Source organism: Hyperoodon ampullatus, assembly GCF_949752795.1.
Source record: "Hyperoodon ampullatus genome assembly, chromosome: 5".
NCBI classification, from domain to species: Eukaryota; Metazoa; Chordata; class Mammalia; order Artiodactyla; family Ziphiidae; genus Hyperoodon; species Hyperoodon ampullatus.
The window spans coordinates 133,832,908-133,853,696 of record NC_136918.1 but is presented as its reverse complement, the minus strand read 5'-3'; the positions used below and the strand labels follow the sequence as shown (position 1 = coordinate 133,853,696).

General features: G+C 48.2%; 1 protein-coding gene across 1 annotated transcript; it reads right to left on the bottom strand.

Moving 5' to 3' along the window:
- Nucleotides 1-1,252: 1,252 nt before the first annotated feature.
- On the bottom strand, nt 1,253-16,786 carry MRAP (melanocortin 2 receptor accessory protein; the record flags this gene model as incomplete). Its single annotated transcript, XM_079705292.1, has 3 exons — nt 16,678-16,786; nt 3,777-3,880; nt 1,253-1,510 (listed from the first exon to the last, which is right to left on the bottom strand). The coding sequence occupies exons 1-3, from the start codon at nt 16,781-16,783 to the stop codon at nt 1,253-1,255; spliced, it is 468 nt and encodes a 155-aa protein (XP_079561418.1). The 5' UTR covers nt 16,784-16,786.
- Between the last annotated feature and the right edge of the window lie 4,003 nt (nt 16,787-20,789).

The window sequence follows — 20,789 nt, the reverse complement described above, 5'->3', positions numbered from 1 at the left end:
AAAACACCCACAACAATGTTCTTAGAATATCGTGAAGCCAGAATCCTACGCTTAGATTCAAGTCGGAAAGCCCATGTGGTCCTTTCCGCCCTCTTTCTGCATCTCTGGAGCCCATCAGTCTCCCTTCCCCCATCTTCCCTTCTAACCCACTGTCCCCCAGGCTGGCGAGGCCAGGCCTGGCCCTCACCTTACAGAATTATTTTTCAGTCTCCTGGCATGGGGTGGGGTGAGGTTTATGGGCTTCGTGGTATGGTGCTGGCACCCTGCCAGGGGCAGGCTGTCGGGCACTAGAGAGCTAGGTCCATCGGGGGTCTCAGATCAGAGGTCACATGAAGTCACACAGCACGGGATCCTCCTGCCACTTGGGCTTAAGCCTTGCCTGCTGGACCCGACTGCCCTGTCTGGGGAGACGCCTCCCTGGGCTCTGTCTATGAAAGGCCTTGGGGAGGTCGGAGGTGTGGCTCAGGTCCCCTGACCACAGTCAGCGAGTCTGGCCGGGCACACACTGCCCCATCTTAGTAACAGTGGGTGTCAGTGGGGGATGGAGGGGGACCTGGCAGGCATTCCCTGGACGTCCTAAAAAAGGTGCAGATCAGGGCTTCCCTGGTGGCATAGCGGTAGAGAGTCCGCCTGCCGATGCAGGGGACACGGGTTCGTGTCCCGGTCCGGGAAGATCCCACATGCTGCGGAGCAGCTGGACCCGTGAGCCATGGCCGCTGAGCCTGCGCCTCCGGAGCCTGTGCTCCGCAACGGGAGAGGCCACAACAGTGAGAGGCCCGCGTACCGCAAAACAAACAAACAAAAAGGTGCAGATCAGCCAAGCGAACTCAGAGTTGATAAAAAAACATTGCAGAAGTAATAGCTGAAACTATAAAGTGACATAGTAGAGATCAGTGAATATTTTTAAATTTTAATTCATACATACTTTACTTTTCTATCCTTCCCAAAGCAAGCATAAGCAGTAAATAGGTTAAGTGCACTAAACAAAATGAGCAATATTGGGGACTTCCCCCTCGGCCAGATGGGCTGTTGCCAGCCTTGGGTAAATGCATACATGCGCGCCCTTGTACAGTCATTCTTGACCTAGTTGCACATCCTGCTACCTGTAAACAGGCTTTCAGATGACACGTGCGTGTCCGGGTTGGTTTGAGTTCCCCGGCTCACTCAGCAATGGCCCTGGTTTGGGCTGTTGGTTCTGCCATCGAGAGGTTCTGTCTGCAGGGGAGGCTTACTGGGATCGAAGCTCCTGATGTCAGCTGGTGCCGTGCGGGTCCCCATCGAGAGCCAGTTCCCAGAGGAGAGCAGGGTGGCCCTGGGGGTGGCAGGGGGCCGAGGTGGAGGGACTCTCCCGCTGCAGCTGCTGGATGGGGCCCGATGATCCACCACCTGCTTCCTCGACCGAGCTCGGTAGAGGCGGCGGGGTCCCCTGGGGGGCCCCATGGTGCTGGGGTTGCTTCCACACACAGAAGGGGAGGTTGAGGCCGAGACTCCAGGGGCACGTTGGGTGGTGCTGGGCATTGTTCCTGCAGACAGAGCAGAGGGAAGGAAGCATCCAAGCTGCCCAGAGAACTGTCCTTCCCCGGGTTGGGGAGGGGACTCCCTGCTGCACCCTCCTGCCTGGCCAAAGCCTGCAGGGGAGAGTCACAGGGTGAGAGCCCCTCTGCCAGGGAAGCAGGCCCAGGAAGTGGGGGTGGGGCTCAGCCTGGCTCACCAAGGCTACCACAGTGGAGAAATGGAAGAGAAGAGGAAGTGCTCGATGGTGACCCTGACCTTGGGGCTTTCCCTCTGACCTCACGTCACAGATTCACAGCTGGCGGAGGCAGGGGTAGGGGGATGGGACGGGGGGAGGTTGACCTTCCGTCCATCCACGTGTCTGAGTGTAGCTCATCTCGTGTCCGTACCTCACGCCAACTTGTATCTGAGCCAGAAATCCATCCTCCCTAGATGGACCCTCTTGCACTCGAGGTGCTGGGGGCGCGGGACACATCCCGCCTGCCTTTAGTTTCATCGGTGAAGTGGGATGATAACTGCCTTGTGGGGATCAGGACGAGCTGAGGCCATGTCCCGATAGCTGTCTAAGCTAGAGAACTAGTTCAAACGTGGTTATAATTGGAACGTGAATGAGGAAGGCCAGGAAGGGAGCACGAGGGCGCTAAGCCCTCCTTCCGGATGACTCAGATGATGCTAGCACAATCTTTTTTTTTTTTTCCCCCCCAGCATGAAAAGAATGACTCTTCGGGAAACAACTCAGCATTCTCTTTCCTAAATCTAACTAAGGATCTATTTGGCCACCCTGAGCGTTCCTTGTCACAAAATTCCCAGAGAGCATTTTCTGTACTAAGCCACGCAGCCAGTCAGGGCAAAGAGCGTCACTATTTTGCCCTGTTGCAAAACTGTAGCCCAGAAGATGTGCAAAACCCCTGTGTGCTCACCAGACCGGGGAACCTTCCGCTGGGAGGGTAGCTGAGTCTCCTCGCAAACTGGCCCTAGCACAGGGCTTGCTCCAGGTCACCTCAGAAGAGTAGAAAAGAAAGTCAATTGCATTAGTTTGTCCCTCGGGGATCTCTTGGGGGGTAAAAATCTGCTTGGCTTCAACGTGCGTTCTGAAGACTGAAAGAATGGATTTCTTCATTGCCCGAAAGCTGGTCCCCGCCTCCCACATGTGACCAAGGGAACCAGAATGACCTGCTGTGTCTAGACCCGGTGCGTGAGACACTATGGACAGGGCGGGTGGACAAGGGGGTAGGAGAGACAGAGGCCCCTCCAGGCAGGTCTGTGACTCTGCAGACCCACAGGCCCTCGGGGAACTGGCAGAGGGACCCCGTCAGGCAGGGGGGCTGCCCGCTGGTTCTTTCAGGGGCTTGGAGGCTCCTCTTCCCCTCCTCTCAGAACAGCTCTGCCCGCCTCTCCCTGCTCCCAGCTGCCTCTGCTGACTCACGGTTCCCACACCCCAGGACTTCTTGGTCCATAACGGCACCCAGCCACCATCTTCCTCTGGCCCCCTCAGTGCCTCGTGGCCCCAGCTCCCTTGCCAGCCCATATGTTTCTAGGGCCAGTGGCCAGCCCTGGACCAGCCCTCTCCGGGTTGGTTGCTCACCCCTGGTCCCATGAGCTATGGCAGGGAGAGAGGTGGTATAGGGCCCCTTGTAAGCATTGTCCTTAGGACAGCGGTGGCTGTGTTGGGCGGATTCAGCTGGAAGGGAAAGTTGGATGCGGGAGGCCAATTGCGTAGCACAGGAGAATTAGCATACAACGAGCTCGGCTCTAGTTACTACTTGGAACGCATGGATTGTACCTCCAGTTTAACTTCCGCTTCATGGTCTGCAACAGCTTAACTGAATTAGAGTCTACACACCACAAAGTTCACCCGTTTAAAGTTTATAATTCAATGGTCTTTAGTACGTTCCCTGAGTTGTGCGACCATCACCACAATCTATGTTGGAATCGTTACCTCGTGCCCCAAAGAAACCCTGTGCCCCTTAGCAGTCAGCCCCGCTTACTCTGCCTTCTCCCAGCCTTGGGCAACCGCCAATCTGCTTCCTGTCTGTGGGTTTGCCTCTTGTAGACATTTCACATCCAGGGAACCACACCACGTGTGGTCTTCGGTGCCTCACCTCTTTCACGTAGCACAGTGTTTCCAAGGGTCATCCACGTTGTGGCATGAATCAGGGCTTTATTCCTTTTTATGGCCAAATAATATTCCACCTGGGACATACAGACACCCCCTATTTAGCCCCTCAGGTGGCCACTTACCACATACCTCCGCCTGTCCTTACTTTCCTCGTCTGCGGGGAGGCTGGCCAGGACATGGACAGCAGCAGCAGGAACAGGAACACCACGAAAGCTGCCAGGGTCACCCAGAAGGCGATGACGATCGAATCTGTGGGAGGTGGACATGCATCAGTGTGATGTCACAGGGCCCCGGGCAGCGAGGGCCCGCATGTGCTGGGGATGGGGCTCTGGGGCTAAGTCTTCTCGGCTGTGATGGGTGGGGGGTGGAGGTACAGGGGCAGATTTTTCCATTAATGACAACCTTGGGAAGGAAACGGTCAACAGCAGGGACCTGGCGTTTTCCCAGGGCCACGGGCCTCTGGGTGAGTTTAGGGGGCTTCCTGAGGGGAAAACACAGTAAATGAAGTTGGGTGACACCTCATGGGTTTGCTTTTTCGGCTGCTACTGATGTTCAGAGAATGGATTTCCCCTCCTTCCTTCCTCTGGGGAGGGAGAAGAAAGAGCTGTGAGCAACTTCTCGTGGCAAGACGACCTCCCCTCCCCTGTGAGGGCGGCAGCCCCTACCAGCCTGGTTAGGGACAGCTTCAAAGACCCCAAGATCAGAGACTTAGAAAAAAAGATGTGCGCTAGGCCACTGTGCCAGCCTGCCGCATGACGGGCCAGGCCCTTCCTGCTGTGGAGTTGTCACCCAAGGCCTGCCACGGCCAGCCTGCTAGAGGTGGAAAGAGCTTGTCCCTTTCTTTCCGAGGGACAGGCCCAGCTGCGGGGCAGTGGCAGGAGGAAAAAGCACTATTGCAGCCACTACTCTGGCTGTATCTGTGGCCCGAGGTGAAAGGACATAGGGAAAACAGGAAAGATGCTTAGTCTCTTCTGGGCCCTGGGTAGAACCTGGCAGGCCAGGAGGTTCCTTTCTCTGAGACTCAGGGTCTGGAACTTTTGGCAAGTTGCTAGGGAACTGCAGGGGTATAGTTTCTCATGGGGGTTGTCTTTAGCTCTGGACACAGAGTACCAGGCTCATAATAAGTGTCTGCAAGTATCTTATCCCAGACACACTCATGCCCCCAGGACAAGATGCCCCAGACCAGGATATGCTAGGCACCTACATGTGTGACCAAAGGAAGCCACTGAAGGATGGTAATCAACACGCATGTATTAAGCACGTACAGGAGCCAGGCTTTGCTGGGGGCTGTTAAGGATTCAGAGGGGGCCAACCTAGCCCACCAGAAATCGCTGACCCCCTTCAGGATGCTGCGTCTCTCCCCCAGCCTCCTCCTCGGCACTCTTGCTGCACTGCCTGTGCTAGCCCTGCCCTGCCTTCTGTTGGATTCTGTTCAAACAAAAGATGTCCTTGTGATGGATTCAAATGAAAAGATGTTTATAAATGGGTGAACAAATGAACAAATAACTGAATGAATGAATGGAGGATTAGAGATCTATGAGTCAGTCGTGGGGTAAATAATAGTAATTCAGTAAAGATCGTTACCTCTGCCCTCTATGATCCAAGACAGGCAGAGGGAGGAACTGAGACCTTGTAAGAGTTGATTTTAGGTCCTAAAAGTGTCAAAAATAGGTGATAAGGAAAAGATGCAGTATTTGCAAAAGGAGTCATGGACCTCCACCACCTAGTAATGCATCAGCAACTTGGCACTCACACTGAAGACAGGCAAGGACAGCAAAGCCCCCCAGGCTGACTCTCACATCCTCCCTGCTTTCTGTCCCTGACCTGAGAAACCGCTGGGGGTGCCCTAGAGCAACAAACTGTTGAAGGGGACGTATGGGCTCCTGGGAAATAGGAAATGAGGTGGTTGCCATCTGTCTTAAGCTTAAGGACTTTTTAAAAAATTTTTTATTGGAGTATAGTTGATTTACAATGTTGTGTTAGTTTCAGGTATACAACAAAGTGAATCAGTTATACGTATACATATATCCACTCTTTTTTTTAGATTATTTTCCCATATAGGCCATTACAGAGTATTTATTTATTTTTGTGGTACGCGGGCCTCTCACTGTTGTGACCTCTCCCGTTGCAGAGCACAGGCTCTGGACGCGCAGGCCCAGCGGCCATGGCTCACGGGCCCAGCCGCTCCACAGCATGTGGGATCTTCCCGGACTGGGGCACGAACCCGTGTCCCCTGCATCAGCAGGCGGATTCTCAACCACTGCGCCACCAGGGAAGCCCCCATTACAGAGTATTGAGTAGAGTTTCCTGTGCTGTACGGTAGGTTCTTATTAGTTATCTATTTCATATACAGTAGTGTGTATATGTCAATCAAAAGAAGCCTCTGGGGCTTCCCTGGTGACACAGTGATTGAGAGTCCGCCTGCCGATGCAGGGGACACAGGTTCGTGCCTCGGTCTGGGAAGATCCCACATGCCGCGGAGCGGCTGGGCCCGTGAGCCATGGCCGCTGGGCCTGCGCGTCCGGAGCCTGTGCCCCGCAACGGGAGAGGCCACAACAGTGAGAGGCCTGCGTACTGCGAAAAAAAAAAAAAAAAGAAAAGAAAAGAAGCCTCTGACTTTCTTAGTGTTCCTTGCCTGCTCACTGTGTATTATTCCACAATATCTGCTTCGGTTCAACTCTGTCCCAAAGAGTCACCATTTATTGTATAACCCTCAAAGTATAAGAGTATGTATGTTTTCAGAAAATATGGTTTGGGATTTTTATTGTATAAGGAAGTTTCAGATGTCTGCAGACACTAACGCTCTTTTACTTTCATAAAAGTAATGCAGGATTTGAGGTCTTTGGCACCCAAGTAAGTTCCGTCAGAGCCTCTAAGAAAACAAGCTTCCAAACCTGAGCAGTTGAGACTCCCGCCTCCCCCATCCCAGGCTCACACTGTCTGTCCCAGCCCTTGGTCATTATCTCCAGATGCTGAGCAGGAAATGAGATGTTACCGCTCCCAGAACACAGCGTCTTCAGAGAAGTGAAATTTTAATTTCGCCAGACCAAAAAGGCAAACAGTAGCCACTAGCTGTTTCCTGTACTGTATTCTATTTCATCGTGTTCTGTTGAAAAAGGCAACCAAGAAAATAGGGTTTTTTCCTCTTCTTCCTGAAGGTTCTGCCTAAGTGCTTGAGAGAACATTTTGTACCAAGGGTGAGTGCTGTCATTCCCCCGTGTTGGAAATGTTTAACCATCCGTGGGCTTGTCTTTACAACAAGGAGCGCCAGGCTGGCTTGACCATGAAACTGGTCCGGCCACGGAAATCTCCCCTTCCCTTCCCTCTTCTCCAAGGTCCTAGAATAAAATTAACCCCGAGGGTTTTCCCTTCTTGGGGAATAATAACAGGGTTAAGGGCCTAGGCTCTGGAGGCTAACAAATTCTGACTTGGTCATTTCCTAGCTGTTTGATCTCAGGCAATCTGAGATTTTTACATCTCTAAATTTATTAACAGATAAACTCCTTATCTGTTAAATGGGGATAACAGTATGTGTTTTTTGGCTGTTAGGCCAATTAAATAAACTAATATGTATATGCAATGTACGTGGTACAATTCCTTGTTTAATGGTCATGAACCAAGGTATAAATAGAACTAATATTATTTCAGTTACAAGGGCTTTGTGGCAAGTAATATCACAGCATCCTTCAAGCTCACTACAATGTAAGCTACGAGTGAAGGTAATTGTAGCATAGACTGCTGGCTGTCAATCCTAATGTTTGCTTTCGCATGCTTCCATAGTAATAGAACCCCTCTTTTAGCAGGTCACATGGCTTCCTGGCATGAAGACTACATTTCCCAGCCTCCCTTTCAGTTAGTAGGGTCATGAGACAAGGTTCTGGCCAATGAGATGTGAGTGGAGCAGTTACAGGACAGCTTCTAGGAGTCCTTCTGCAGAGATGGTTGGATTTCTAAAACCCATGTCCCTTCTTATGCCCTTACTCCATTTTGTTGCCCAGAACATGGATGTGATGGCTAGAGCCAGGCTTGGATGGCAGGGATGGCAGAGATATGAGCTAGAACAAAGCCACTTCTTGAAGATTTCATGGAGCTGACCTACCATCCCATCCTTCAAACTTGTACATGAAAGAGAAATCAACATCTGTTTTATCTGGAACTCTGTTAATTTAACCAATTTTCTCTATTGAATCTATTAAAAAATGGACTTTTTAAATGAACATATCAAAACTGACGAATCCAAGTGAATGCGGACCTTCAAAATAATCATCCGCTCTCTACCACAGAGTCATCTAAATTTTCCTAAAATACATACGATGATCAAACATTTATAAATTCTTCTTTTGCAATTACCTTGAAGGACACACACACACACACACACACACACACACACCAATTTTGCTACTTTATGAGATATTTTATTTTTGACACCCAGCTGGTATCAATCAGCTTAAGTCCATTCACCTGATTGGTTTCTGGGTGATTCTTAACTATTTCCCAGAAGCAAATCTACTCTCCAAAGAAATACATAATTTATCTCTGTGGACATTTCATAGAATGTGTCATGGCCGCCAAAGTCATTTCCAAAGTAAGAGTTCCAAGCAGTTTTTGAGCAATGACAGACTCATTCAAGTTTGGCAGCTCCACATGGGGCTAGCTTGATGGGAAATTTGTTCCAAGGTAAACCTACTCATATCTTTGTTTAAAAATCACTTTCACTGCTTATGTCATGTCCATGGGACTGACCATTTGCTGAAGACTTAAACATCATAATTAAAGTTGTAACCTGAACTTGATCCCTCTGACCAAAAGAGAAGAGTTATATATAGGTCCTTTGTTCAATCTTTACCCTGAAGTCTATGCATTGTGTTCAGAAGAGATTGGTTAGTGGTGTGTTTTTGTTCTTCCTCTCCTAGCTGTCAGAGAAGCAGATGAATAGACTGCCTTATTATTATTTATTTTTTAACATCTTTCTTGGAGTATAACTGCTTTACAATGGTGTGTTAGTTTCTGCTGTATAACAAAGGGAATCAGCTATACATGTATCCCCATATCTCCTCCCTCTTGCGTCTCCCTCCCACCCTCCCTATCCCACCCCTCTAGGTGGTCACAAAGCACCGAGCTGATCTCCCTGTGCTATGAGGCTGCTTCCCACTAGCTACCTATTTTACATTTGGTAGTGTCTATATGTCCATGCCACTCTCTCACTTCATCCCAGCTTACCAGACTTCCTTATTATTGAAGCCGCCAGAGGCAGTGCATCAGCAGAAGTCAATATGGGCTATGACACATTCTTCCTAACCCCTAATTAAAGGAAGAAGACATATTGACCTGAGAGGTAAATAATACAGCAGTAAAGCCAGACACTACCCAAGGAAAATCAATTCATCTCACTACTCCCTGCAAGGGAGTACTTGAGTAGTATCTGGAGACTCATGGTATTAAAATAATCTGTATGGTTGCTATAAGATTGGAATATGGGACTGCTTTTTTCTCCTAAGCTTAGCCGCTGAAAAGGGAACAAATAGAAGATCAAACGTGTAATCAGTCTGTTCAGGCAGGGTCTCAGGAAACAGATTTGCATTTTCCACCTTTCTGACAGTGTTGGGAAGATTCTTAACCTTTCCGTGAAACAGAAGCCACGCCTGAAAAATCACAAGGCTAGCAATCCTTGTGATGTCCCTGTAACAGAATCACACCAGACTTTAAGCCATCCTGGGAAAGGGCAACCCACAGCCTTCAAGTGAGCACTGAATGCTCATAAAAATATATCTAAATCCCTAGACGTTTCCAATTATCTGCCCAACCATGATGGAATAAATTGCACTGTCTGGGCATGAACACAAAAATCTTAAATTCCTTCCTGCTTGTTAGGTTAACACATGAGCTCGGGGATTTTTTCTTCTATTTTTGTCTTCTCTACTTGACATAGGAGTTGAACCCAGCCTGGACTTCACCATGGCTACCAGCCGCCCTAGGTGACCTTCTAGTGAGACGATCTGAGCGAGAGCTTTGCCTCTTTGCACAAAGCATTCCCAGCATCTTTCTGTCTTTGATGTGCACCCCTGCAGAGACCTGGGATAGGATGCTTTCTGATTTGTTTAACTGGGTTGACGATCCAGCCCAGAGGAACTGGCAGGCAGAGAAAGTCACATTGGTCAGCAAAGGAGGTCACCTGCTTGCTGTGGTTGACCTCTGTCCACCCTCACCTGGACTCACGCTTACCTTACCGTACCTTCGAAGCCAAGTAACAGAGCATCCCTGAGACTGCCCAATGCTGCCTTTTGCTGATCATCGCAGAAAACAAAAGTGACACAGTGATAACGGGAGCACAGAGATTGGATGAGGGAGATTTCTGCCAGGCCTGAGCTTGCCTGGAGCTGCTGGACAAACCATGGAGAGCCCTCTGGAGGCCTGGTGGGTGTGTGTGTGTGGGGGGGGTGTTGAGGGGGAAGGGAGGAAGATGGAGGAGTTGTGGCGCCTCCCACACCGACCACAGGTTTCCCCGGGGGCTTTGGTTTCTTTGTCTACATGGCTGTAGAGAGGTTATTGCCACACCGAGGCTGCAAGATCTCAGGGAGACGGTGTTCTGGGCCAGGGACCAGGGCTAGTTCCCCCAGACGTCCCCACGCCCTCACTGCTGAACCCCCAACCCCAGTGCTCCAGTGGTGCCTTCCAGAGCCCTCTCCTGAGAAAGCCTAACATGTGCTCACTTTAAAGAAAATTCCATCGTTGATCACAGAGCCTAGTTTGAAGGGCACATTCAGAGCTGAGAGGCAATAAATTGATAATTGGTGCAAATATTCATCATAAAAATTAATAATGTGTGCAAGAGCCGCCTACTTCACATTAGTTTATTCATTCATTCAGCAAACAGCTATTGTGTGCCTACTGTGTGCTAGGCGCTATTTAGGAACTCGGGAGAGAGAGAGAGAGGTGGACAAAGGTTCCTGCTCTGCTGGACCTGACATCCTGGTGAGAATCTGCCTCCTGATCATGACAAGTGTCCTGGGAAGAGTCCTGAGGCATCAGAGCTGGAATTTAGGTCCTGGCTGTGTGACTAGTCAGCTGGGTGACATTAAGTAAGTCACTTGGCCTCTCTGAGCCTCACATACTTCTATTCCCATGGCTGTAACACCGGAGCACGCTCATTCGTTCATTTATGCGGCCACTCCCTCCTATACTGTGAACTCCTAAGGGTAGGGATCTTTTCAACTTTATGCTTCCAGCCCCAGCACATGGCCGTTTCCTGCCCACGTGTCACCACTACCCTACTGACCCTCGCATTTATATGTTCACCAGAGCCGTTTTCTTAGCAAGCAAATTGGCCCTTGTCTCTTCCCTGCTTACAATTTTAAATGACTCCCTGCAGTTTACAGGGATCCTCTGAGGCTGGCCTGCAAGAATCTGGCCCCCGGGGATCTGGAGCTCATCCTTTGTCACTCTTCCCAAAACACCCTCCCCTCCCGGAAGCACATCTTTTATATACAGGAGTGTAACTGTTCTCTACCTTGCGCCAGCCCCCTGAGTAGCAGGCAAATTCCCATCGATTTTTTGGACTCAGCTTTGCCACATCTTCCCTGGGAAGCCTTCCTTCACCTCTTACTTCTCCCCAGGGGTGTCCTTCTCTGTGCTCTGTGGGCAACTTTTGCAAATCTCCAGCCTAACACCATTAACTGAATAAACGTTTATTACTGATCAGTATCTCCCACTTGACCGTCCGGTTGAGGATAAACAGAGTGACCTGCTTGATCTCTTCCTCGAGCCAGTGCCATCTACAAAAAGAGTCTGGTCTAGACTAAGAGAGACTCCAGGGACCAGACGCAGCTCATCAGCATAGAGTGGACAAAATAGCTCTCATGCACATTTGGGGGGAACTGGGAAAATTTGCATATAGACTGGAGATTAGATGATACTGAGAAATAATTGTTGAAGAGTTTAGATGTACTGTGATGTCCTAACTTTTAATAGTTGCCTAAATTTGCTGGAGGAGTGTCATGAGGTCTGTAACCTACTTGGAAATACATCAGCACAAAATAGATCAACATGGTAATAAAATAAAATCGTTGTTGAAAAAAAAATCGAGGACATGGATTTAGTCCATTTGCTTTTATACCTCCAGCTCCCAGTGCAACTGTCTGACGTGTAATAGATAGTACAGAATTTTGATTGTTGACTTAATCATGAGCAATGGCCAGAAGGTGGGAAAAGGTATGGAGTGTTTCTGGTCTGGTGCGGAAGTGGATGTCTTTGAAAAGATTGAAAACAAAATTGATAGTGCCTAATTTCAGAGGGACTAGCAGGAGGAAAAGGGGGCGTAGACCTATGGGGGAGGGCAGGAGCAGGGAAATGAGCAAAGGGCACGTGGTTGAGCCTGGAGTCCCTCCTATGCAGGGACGCCATGAACAGTTACACAGGCTGCACACTGGTCAAGGGACCCCACCTGAATGGGTTGTGATTAGCTGTGTGCCCAAAGGAGGAAGCTTTTGTCTAATTTTCTCTACCATGGGGGTTAGTGGCAGCCCTGTTCTTATGTTTGTGGGGCTTGAGGAAGGAGAGGAGAATTAAGGTGACCATCCGATGTGCCTGGGTTTCTCAATATGCATCCATGGGACAGTCCTGGGCAAACCCAGAAGGTTGGTTGCTCTCAGGAGAGTGCAGCAAGAGAAAGAAGAGGTTGAGGAGATAGAAGTGAAGATGGAGAGAGACTGAAACCAGGGGGAAGAAGAAGATAAGCTTGTAGGGTGATGTTTTCCAAAGGGACCAGAAAATGGAGTCATGGTCACCAGCCGATAACACAACTTCCCGCAAGCTCAGCGGCCTGTCCTCCCCACCTGAGCTCTGCTGAGCATCCATAGGAGAGGATGTCCACTTTCCCACCCACTGGACCCAGCCTCATACAGTTACAGACAGGCCCAGGGAGGAGAGAGGGGACCCAAGGGAGTTCTCAGTTTCCCCTCAGCAACTCCAGGCAGGAGTTATTACAAAACAGCACACAAAGTAGGAGTGCAATTGTATGTGGGTGTATAGGTGTGTGTGTATGTCCATGCATGCACATGTGTATGTGCCTGTGTGCACATGAGGATACAGACACAGAACAACCCTAATTGGCTAGGCACCAAAATGTTAACACTGATTTTTTTTCTGACTGGTAGAGTGAAGTAATTTACTAAGGAGCATATCAACCTTTAAAAAATATATTTTAAAAACGTGGTCAGGGCCTCCCTGGTGGCGCAGTGGTTAAGAGTCCTCCTGCCAATGCAGGGGGCACAGGTTCGTGCCCCAGTCCGTGAAGATCCCACATGTCGCGGAGCGGCTGGGCCCGTGAGCCATGGCTGCTGAGCCTGCGCGTCCGGAGCCTGTGCTCCGCAATGGGAGAGGCCACAACAGTGAGAGGCCTGCGTACCCCAAAAAAAAAAAAAAAAAAAAGTGGTCATAGTAACACACCATCATTTATTTATCCCATCTCCTGTTTCTGCCCACGACATACAGTGCTGCAGTGAGCATCGAAATACATGCATCCTTGTGGACACATGCAAGCATCTCCCGAGGTGGATGCCTGGGAGAGGGATGCTGAATGATGCCTGTGAACATCTGCAACGTCTCTGGTCCTTGCCAAGGTGCTCTCCCAAATGGTGAACCCAGATTTCCTCCCATCAGCGGCATTTGACAGCACTAATTTCTGTACTTCTTACTCCCAACACTTGAAATACCAACCTTTTAATTTTTGCTGATCCAGTGGGTGGGAAATGGTATCTGATTGTTCTTTCCCAGTGCATTTCCCTGATGACTTTTGACATTGAGCATTTCCTCATGTTCCTTGGCCATCTGAGTTCCTTCTGTTATTGTCTTTACATATCGATTGCCTATATATTTCTATTATTTTTGCTCTTGTTGATGGATGGGTTGTGTTGACTTATGAAATAATAAAGTGGTTTCCATTTTAAAAGAAAAATGATATTTCCAAAGTAGTTTCCAAAAATATAAGGGAATAGTCACTGCAGTCTCTTTGTCATTCCTGGAATACACCAGGCGCTCCCCTGCCTCAGAGCCTTTGCCCTTGGTATTCCTGCTGCTTAAAAGACTCCTTCCCAAGACATCCTCAAGGCTTGATCTCTCACCTCTTCACAGGTCACCTTGGAGAGGCCTTTACCTACCACCCTAGTCAGAGTGTCAACCCTTCCTTGGGCCCCAGCTCTCCTAGCCACCCTTCCTATTTGATTTTTCTGTGGAGCACATCTTGCCATCTGCCATATTTTTGTTGTTTATTGTGAATTGAAGACTGCCTCCAATTTTTAATGCTTCTCCCACTAGAACCCATCTAATTCCCTCCTCCTGAATCTGGCCTGGCCTTGCTAACTTATTTGCCCACAATCACGGAGCTAGTAAGTAGCAGAGCTCAGATGTGAACTACAGCGGACAGGCTTGGGAGTCCATGCACCTAGCCCTGACGTAGCCACAGCCCCATGGCTGGTCACCCAGAAAAAACAAGACAATTAATCTATTCAGGGCATAAACACCCTGGTGGGACAGGGATTTTTGCCTAGCCCCAAAATTCTTTTCCAGAGACATTAGAAATTAAATTCAGATAAGACATGAAGCCTGGGATATGTGAGACACACACAGGAATAAAGGATCCCAGAAGGAGCACCTTTCCCTGTGGGTGTCAAAGATTCCTGATACCTAGGGGTTGGGTATCAAATGGTATCTGATATCCATTGTAATAAATCTGGAGTTAACTTTCTAAGACACTAGGACACTTTTGAGACAGAATATTCTTTTAAGATGGATTTTTTTTTAATAAATGAGATTTAAAATTTTTTTTATTTTATGTTTTTAATTAGTTAATTAATTTTTGGCCACACCACCACGTGGCTTGTGGGATCTTAGTTCCCCGACCAGGGATCGAACCTGGTGCCCTCAGCAGTGAAAGCGCCGAGTCCTAACCACTGGACCACCAGGGAATTTCCTTAAGATGGATTTCTTGATAGAGTTTAATTTATTTGTTTGGGATTCCAATAAGCTGGGTGAGTTTCTTCAAATTGTAGATATCATGTTTTCTATTGTCTGTATGCAGATATGGGAGAGTTATTTTGGCAGTCCCCTAAGATGCATAACTTGAATCCTTGCTATGAAAATACCAATCGAGAGCTTCCCTGGTGGCGCAGTGGTTGAGAGTCTGCCTGCCGATGCAGGGGACACGGGTTCATGCCCCGGTCTGGGAGGATCCCACATGCCGCGGAGCGGCTGGGCCCGTGAGCCATGGCCGCTGAGCCTGCGTGTCCGGAGCCTGTGCTCCGCAACGGGAGAGGCCACAACAGTGAGAGGCCCGAGTACCGCGAAAAAAAAAAAAAAGAAAGAAAATACCAATCGATGTTTACTCTTCATGGGAGTGATGACCCAGCAACTGGCTTCCCCCTGTAGGAGTCAAAAGCCCCCAACATCTAGCTTGTCTGGGGGGTGGCAAGGCAGTGACTTGTCTCTCTGGTAAGATTCCTCACTGAGATCATCTTTACTGGGTTTGGGAGTTTGAGGAGGAATTTCTTATTTGACCTCATTTCTAGCTCCCCAGGTTGTAAACTTCCAACTCTAGTTCAAGTGTGCAGGAAAGAACATCTCAAACCTCATACACAATTTAGAGAACACCAGCCGTCTTCGTCAGAAATGGAAGTTGTTTGTGGGGAGGGGGGGAAGCGCAAAGGACTGAGATCACGGGTTCTAAATCTCTAGAGTTGCAAACGGTCCTCCCACCCAAAGCAGCTGGGAGACTCTTTGGAGCCCAGGTGGTGGCTGAGAGGGGTGTCTGGCACACAAAAGGACAGGAGTGTCTGAAGCTGAGCCAGAATTTTATTTAATTCGTGTTAATTTCAAAAAGTCTTTCCTGAATGCAGATCTACATGTTGTCCAGATCAATATGTGTCCCGAAGTTCTGAACTTTTGATAATATACTTATGTGGGCTTTTATTTCAAATCTGCCACTTTCTCCCTATTACTATATGTCTTCCTTACTGTGAGTCCTAGGTGAAAAGAAATCTGCATTTTAATGTCATGATTATATACCTTGTATCAGAAAACACATGCCAAATCATTTTCCCTCCAGAGGTTTTGCTACAGTGCCAGGGATACAGGAAGTCCTCAGCAAACATGAAGCAGAAGTCCTCAGCTTTTGCAAGTTGTAAATGAAACAGGAAACAGGAACACTTCCTAACCAGACATTCTATAGCACTTTCCCCAAGGGTCCTGCCAGGGATATGTCTCCTTTTATTAAATGATACCATCCGAGTTTTTCAGTTTTGAGCTGGTGTGTAACAGACTATCTTTCTTTTCATACGAGAAACATCGGTTCCTTCTAAGGACTGCGTTCATTTTTTGAAGGGCATAGTGTGTGATGGTAGTGAAAGCCCAAGGAACACAAGGGACTTCAGAATAGGCAGAGAGGATGGGCTCCTGAAACTGAGACTTTGTTTGTGTTTTGTTTTGTTTTTCATGTTCATTCACTCAGTTAACTCATTATCTTGACTGACTAGCTGGAATAATCAGAGGAGATTGCTGACAAAGTACCAAGTTATGCAAGAGATAAAGACTGGGCAGGGGCAAGGAGGAAAAGGATGTTTACTTGTCTGGTTGTCTTTTCTGAGACTGTGAAGATGAAACACTGGTGGGTATTTTAATAAGAATTAGTAAGTCACACATCTTAGGAGTGGACACAGTAGCTCTCTCCCACATCTGTATAGAGACAACAGAAAACGTGAAATCTGCAATTTGAAGAAACTCATCTAGCTTATTGGAATCCCAGACAAATCTAACTCTATCAAGAAATCTATCTTACCAGTAGATTCTGCTCCCAAAGTGTCTTAGTTTCTCAGGAGGTTACTTCCAAACTTATTACAGAAGATAACAGATACACCCCCCATTCCCTTATATCCACGAGCTCAAGTCATGTTCTGGCTTCCCGGTGACATCTGTTGTAGTTCTTAAGTGAATGGAGAAAAGTCATTTGGGCCAAACCCCAGCCTCTGCCTGGCCAGCTTTCCCAGTTCGGGACTCACGTTTGTTGGCTTTCAGCTTCTTCTCATCCACGGGAATGAGGTCCAAGTAGTCCAGATAGTATTCGTAGCTGTAGTATGCGGTAGAGGCGTTGGTCCGGTTGGCCATGCCTGCGGCACTGGCAGGTGGCCCCTCCGGAGCTGCTCAGAGCTCTACCAGGAGGTTGTCCAGCTGATTTCTGTAAAATCATCCAAGTGTGTCTGTGGGTCTCCAGACTCAAGGCCTGCCCACTTATCAGAGCCGTTGGGCTCAGAGGAAGGTCAGAGGGGTGGGCCTGACATCTTCAGGGTTCAAGTAGAGCATTCCATCCTGCCCTGCTTGACGGAACTCCAAAACAAACAGAGCTACAAGGCTGGAGCCTGCAGTCCCAGTGCAGTTCCAGGTTGGCCCTCAGCGTCAGGACAGGAAAACAGATCCCCCAGGGCCCCTTGAAAAGCAAGATGTGGACTAGGATTGGAAAGGACAGTCACTTTTTACCTTAAGTACTTAAAAAGTTAATCAACAAATCAAAAGCCTGGCAGTGCCCTTGACTTGCATTAAGGCAGCGCTTGGTGCTACTAAGCAACCAGCAAATCACTGGCTTAGATTCCTTATCCGAGGGCCTGAGTGATGTCAGCCCTGAACTTGCAACCTCTCATGTCCACATCGGCAATTAATTAAACCAAAAGAACACTCCTCTCCAATTGAGCACACTTCCCAGCTTTCATCTGAGCCCCCAAGAAACAATCAGTCAGTTGCCTCTGTTCAGACAGGTTGTTTTTCGTGTCAAGATCCCACATGGATTGTGCTCTTGGGAAATAGGGCCCCAGGGTGAATAGGGTTCACCAGCCCTCTGCTAACGACACATGGGACAAGGATTCTGCTGGTCAGGGCCTGACTCCAAGTTGTACAGTCACTTTTCTAAGAGCACAGATGCAATCAAGAGGAACATTCCAAGTACTGGGAATAAGCAGGGCTAAATGTGAGAGGATCCCTAGAATTAGTTATGAAATCAAAATGCACAGAATGATGGGGACTTTCCCTCCAATATATGAACATTCCAGTCTTCTTGATTCAGGTCTACACTGCCAGAGGAAAGCTGGGCACTGATGGTGTAGACAGTGAACCAGATAACTTCAGGCCCACCGGGGGGGCCTGCAGCATTCCATGGGGACCCCTCCTCCTGACTGAACCTTGGTGGTTCAGTCAATTAGAAAGGGAGAAGTGAGCTCCTGCGTTTCCAAAGTGAGGAGATGAAAGATCCACTTGAAAAGACACTCCGTACAGCATGCACATCCCTGTGCACGTACGTCCAGCTGTGGCTGTGCACGCTGCTGTGCACGTGTCTCCTGGGAGTCATTGGTTAAGGGACAGTAGAGTGTAGGGGACACAAGCATGGATTCTGGAGCCAGGCTGCCCACTTTGCATCCTAGCTGTAGCTCTTCCCAGCAGTGTGGCCCTGGACAAGTGACTTAAGCTCTCTGCAGCTGGCTTTCCTCATCCGTGAAATGGGCATGACCACAGCATGTGTCTCCCGGGCAGGGGGTGGGGGTGGGGGGGCTGGGAAGTATGAATGGGCACAGCCAGGCATGGGACTTACAGCAGCCTTGTCCGTAGGAGGCGCCCGTAAATATAAGCTGTTGCTGTCACCTGCCAGCAAATGTGGCCTTTCCTCCCACCCCACCATGCTTCTTTTCTCATTTCTCATCCTCCATCGAGCCCATCTCCTCTTCATCTCTACTTTCACCCCTCCTCTTATAATCCATCCGTCTCTTTCTGTGTACAACACCAACCTTGGATACAGATGAACTCCTTCTATTTCTTGCCTTAACTATTCACGTTCTCCAGCTCTCTGCCTGTCCTTTAAGGAGAACCTCTAGGAAAAAGTTTCCCAACCTCAGGTTACCATCATCACCCACCAGCATGCACACATGTGCACGTGTGCACGCACACACACACACAGTATTTTCCAGAAAGTTAAGTGACATGTTCAGGCTTACCCAGCCAATTAGTGATTGAGTCCAGATAAGAACCTGAGTCTCCCGACTCCCAGCCTGCTGAGCTGCCCTTGGCACTAGGCAGTCTTCATGGACGTGACTTACAAAAAGCAACTGACAAAGAACATCATGCTCTTAAGACACAGGCATGGATACAGGGAGGGAGAAGAGACAGGGACTCCTTCTCCGTTGGGAATCGAAGGTCAAATGAGGTGACCTAGGCTATTAGCAGCAAAGAAATGTGACCAAAGAGCGGTTCAGTTTCAAGGCTGAGTGAGATCTTGTTGATAAAAAGATAAAGATAAAGGATCTCTGACTTTTTTTAAATTACTTTTTTATTGGAGTATAGTTGCTTTACAATATTGTGCTAGTTTCTACTGTACAGCAAAGTGAATCAGCTATATGTGTACATATATCCCCTCTTTTTTGGATTTCATTCTTATTTAGGCCACCACAGAGCACTGAGTAGAGTTCCCTGTGCTATACAGTAGGTTCTCATTAGTGATGTTTTTTTTTGTAAATTTATTTATTTATTTGTTTATTTATTTATGGCTGCATTGGGTCTTCGTTGCGGCACGCGGGCTTCTCACTGCGGTGGCTTCTCTTGTTGCAGAGCACGGGCTCTAGGCACGTGGGCTCAGTAGTCGTGGCTCACGGGCCCTAGAGCACAGGCTCAGTAGTTGTGGCGCACAGGCTTAGTTGCTCCGCGGCATGTGGGATCTTCCTGGACCAGGGCTCGAACCCGTGTCCCCTGCATTGGCAGGCGGATTCTTAACCACTGCGCCACCAGGGAAGTCCAGTGATCTATTTTATACATAGTATCAATATGTATATATGTCACTCCCAATCTCCCAATTCATCCCACCCCCACCTTTCCCCTTTGGTATCCATACATTTGTTCTCTATGTCTGTGTCTGTATTTCTGCTTTGTAAATAAGAGGATCTCTGACTTTTAAGGATGTGTTGAAACAAACAATTATGCTACCAGCTCTACCTTAATTGTGGTCGTACATGTTTTTACACTTTTAAGCAATTTAACATGTACCTGTCCAAGTCACTATAATTTTTTCTTCCCTCATTTTAAGCTGAGGAGGTTGGAAGGTTGGAGTCAAGGGGATTTGCAAAATTGGCAGGTGGGCTGATGCAGAGTGTGAGAATAGCTGGGTCAAGAGGGAGTGCTTGCCCCTTTCTCGGCCAATCCCTGGATCTTCCTCCTATTCGGTTCCTTCAAGTGCAAGCTCCCCATTGCCCAAGACAACTTCTCTGATCCTGCCAGGCCCCAGTGACTTTCCCTCCCCTCAATGCTAATCACATGTATTTGGCATCACTACCACCCTTTAAAAAACTATTTTAAAACTGATGTATAACTTACAATTAAATGCAAACACCTTATGGATATATCTTGATGACTATTATGCACACAGAAACATACACACACGTGAGCATCATCTAGATCAAGATACAGAACGTTTCCAGTGCCCCAGCAGGTTCCCTCGGAATCCTTCCTGGTGGATAACCAGCCTCCACTCTTCATACACACCAAGGAAAGTGCTGTTCTGATTTCTATCATCACAGATTAGTTTTGCTTAATTTCAAACCTCATATAAATCTAATCATGCACTACAATATGTACTCTTTTGTATCTCACTTATTTTATTCACCATGTTCTTTCTTTTTCTCTGTGGTATTCCATTGTATGAATATTCTGTAATTTATTTATCCATTCTCCTCTTGATGAACATTTGAGTTCTTTTCACTTTTTTGGCTATTATGAATAAATGGGCTATGAACATTCTTTTTTTAAAAATATTTTATTTATTTATTTTATTTGATTGCACCGGGTCTTAGTTGCAGGAGGTAGGCTCCTTAGTTGTAGCTCACCGGCTCCTTAGTTGCGGCATGCAGTCTCCTTAGTTGCGGCATGTAGTCTCCTTGCTTGTGGCAATGGAACTCTTAGTTGCAGCATGCACATGGGATCTAGTACCCTGACCAGGGATCGAACCTGGGCCCCCTGCATTGGGAGCGTGGAGTGTTATCCACTTCGCCACCAGGAAAGGCCCCGAACATTCTTCTTCACATATGTGGTGGACATAAGTACTAATTTATATATCAGGTATATATCAGGAGTGGAATTGATG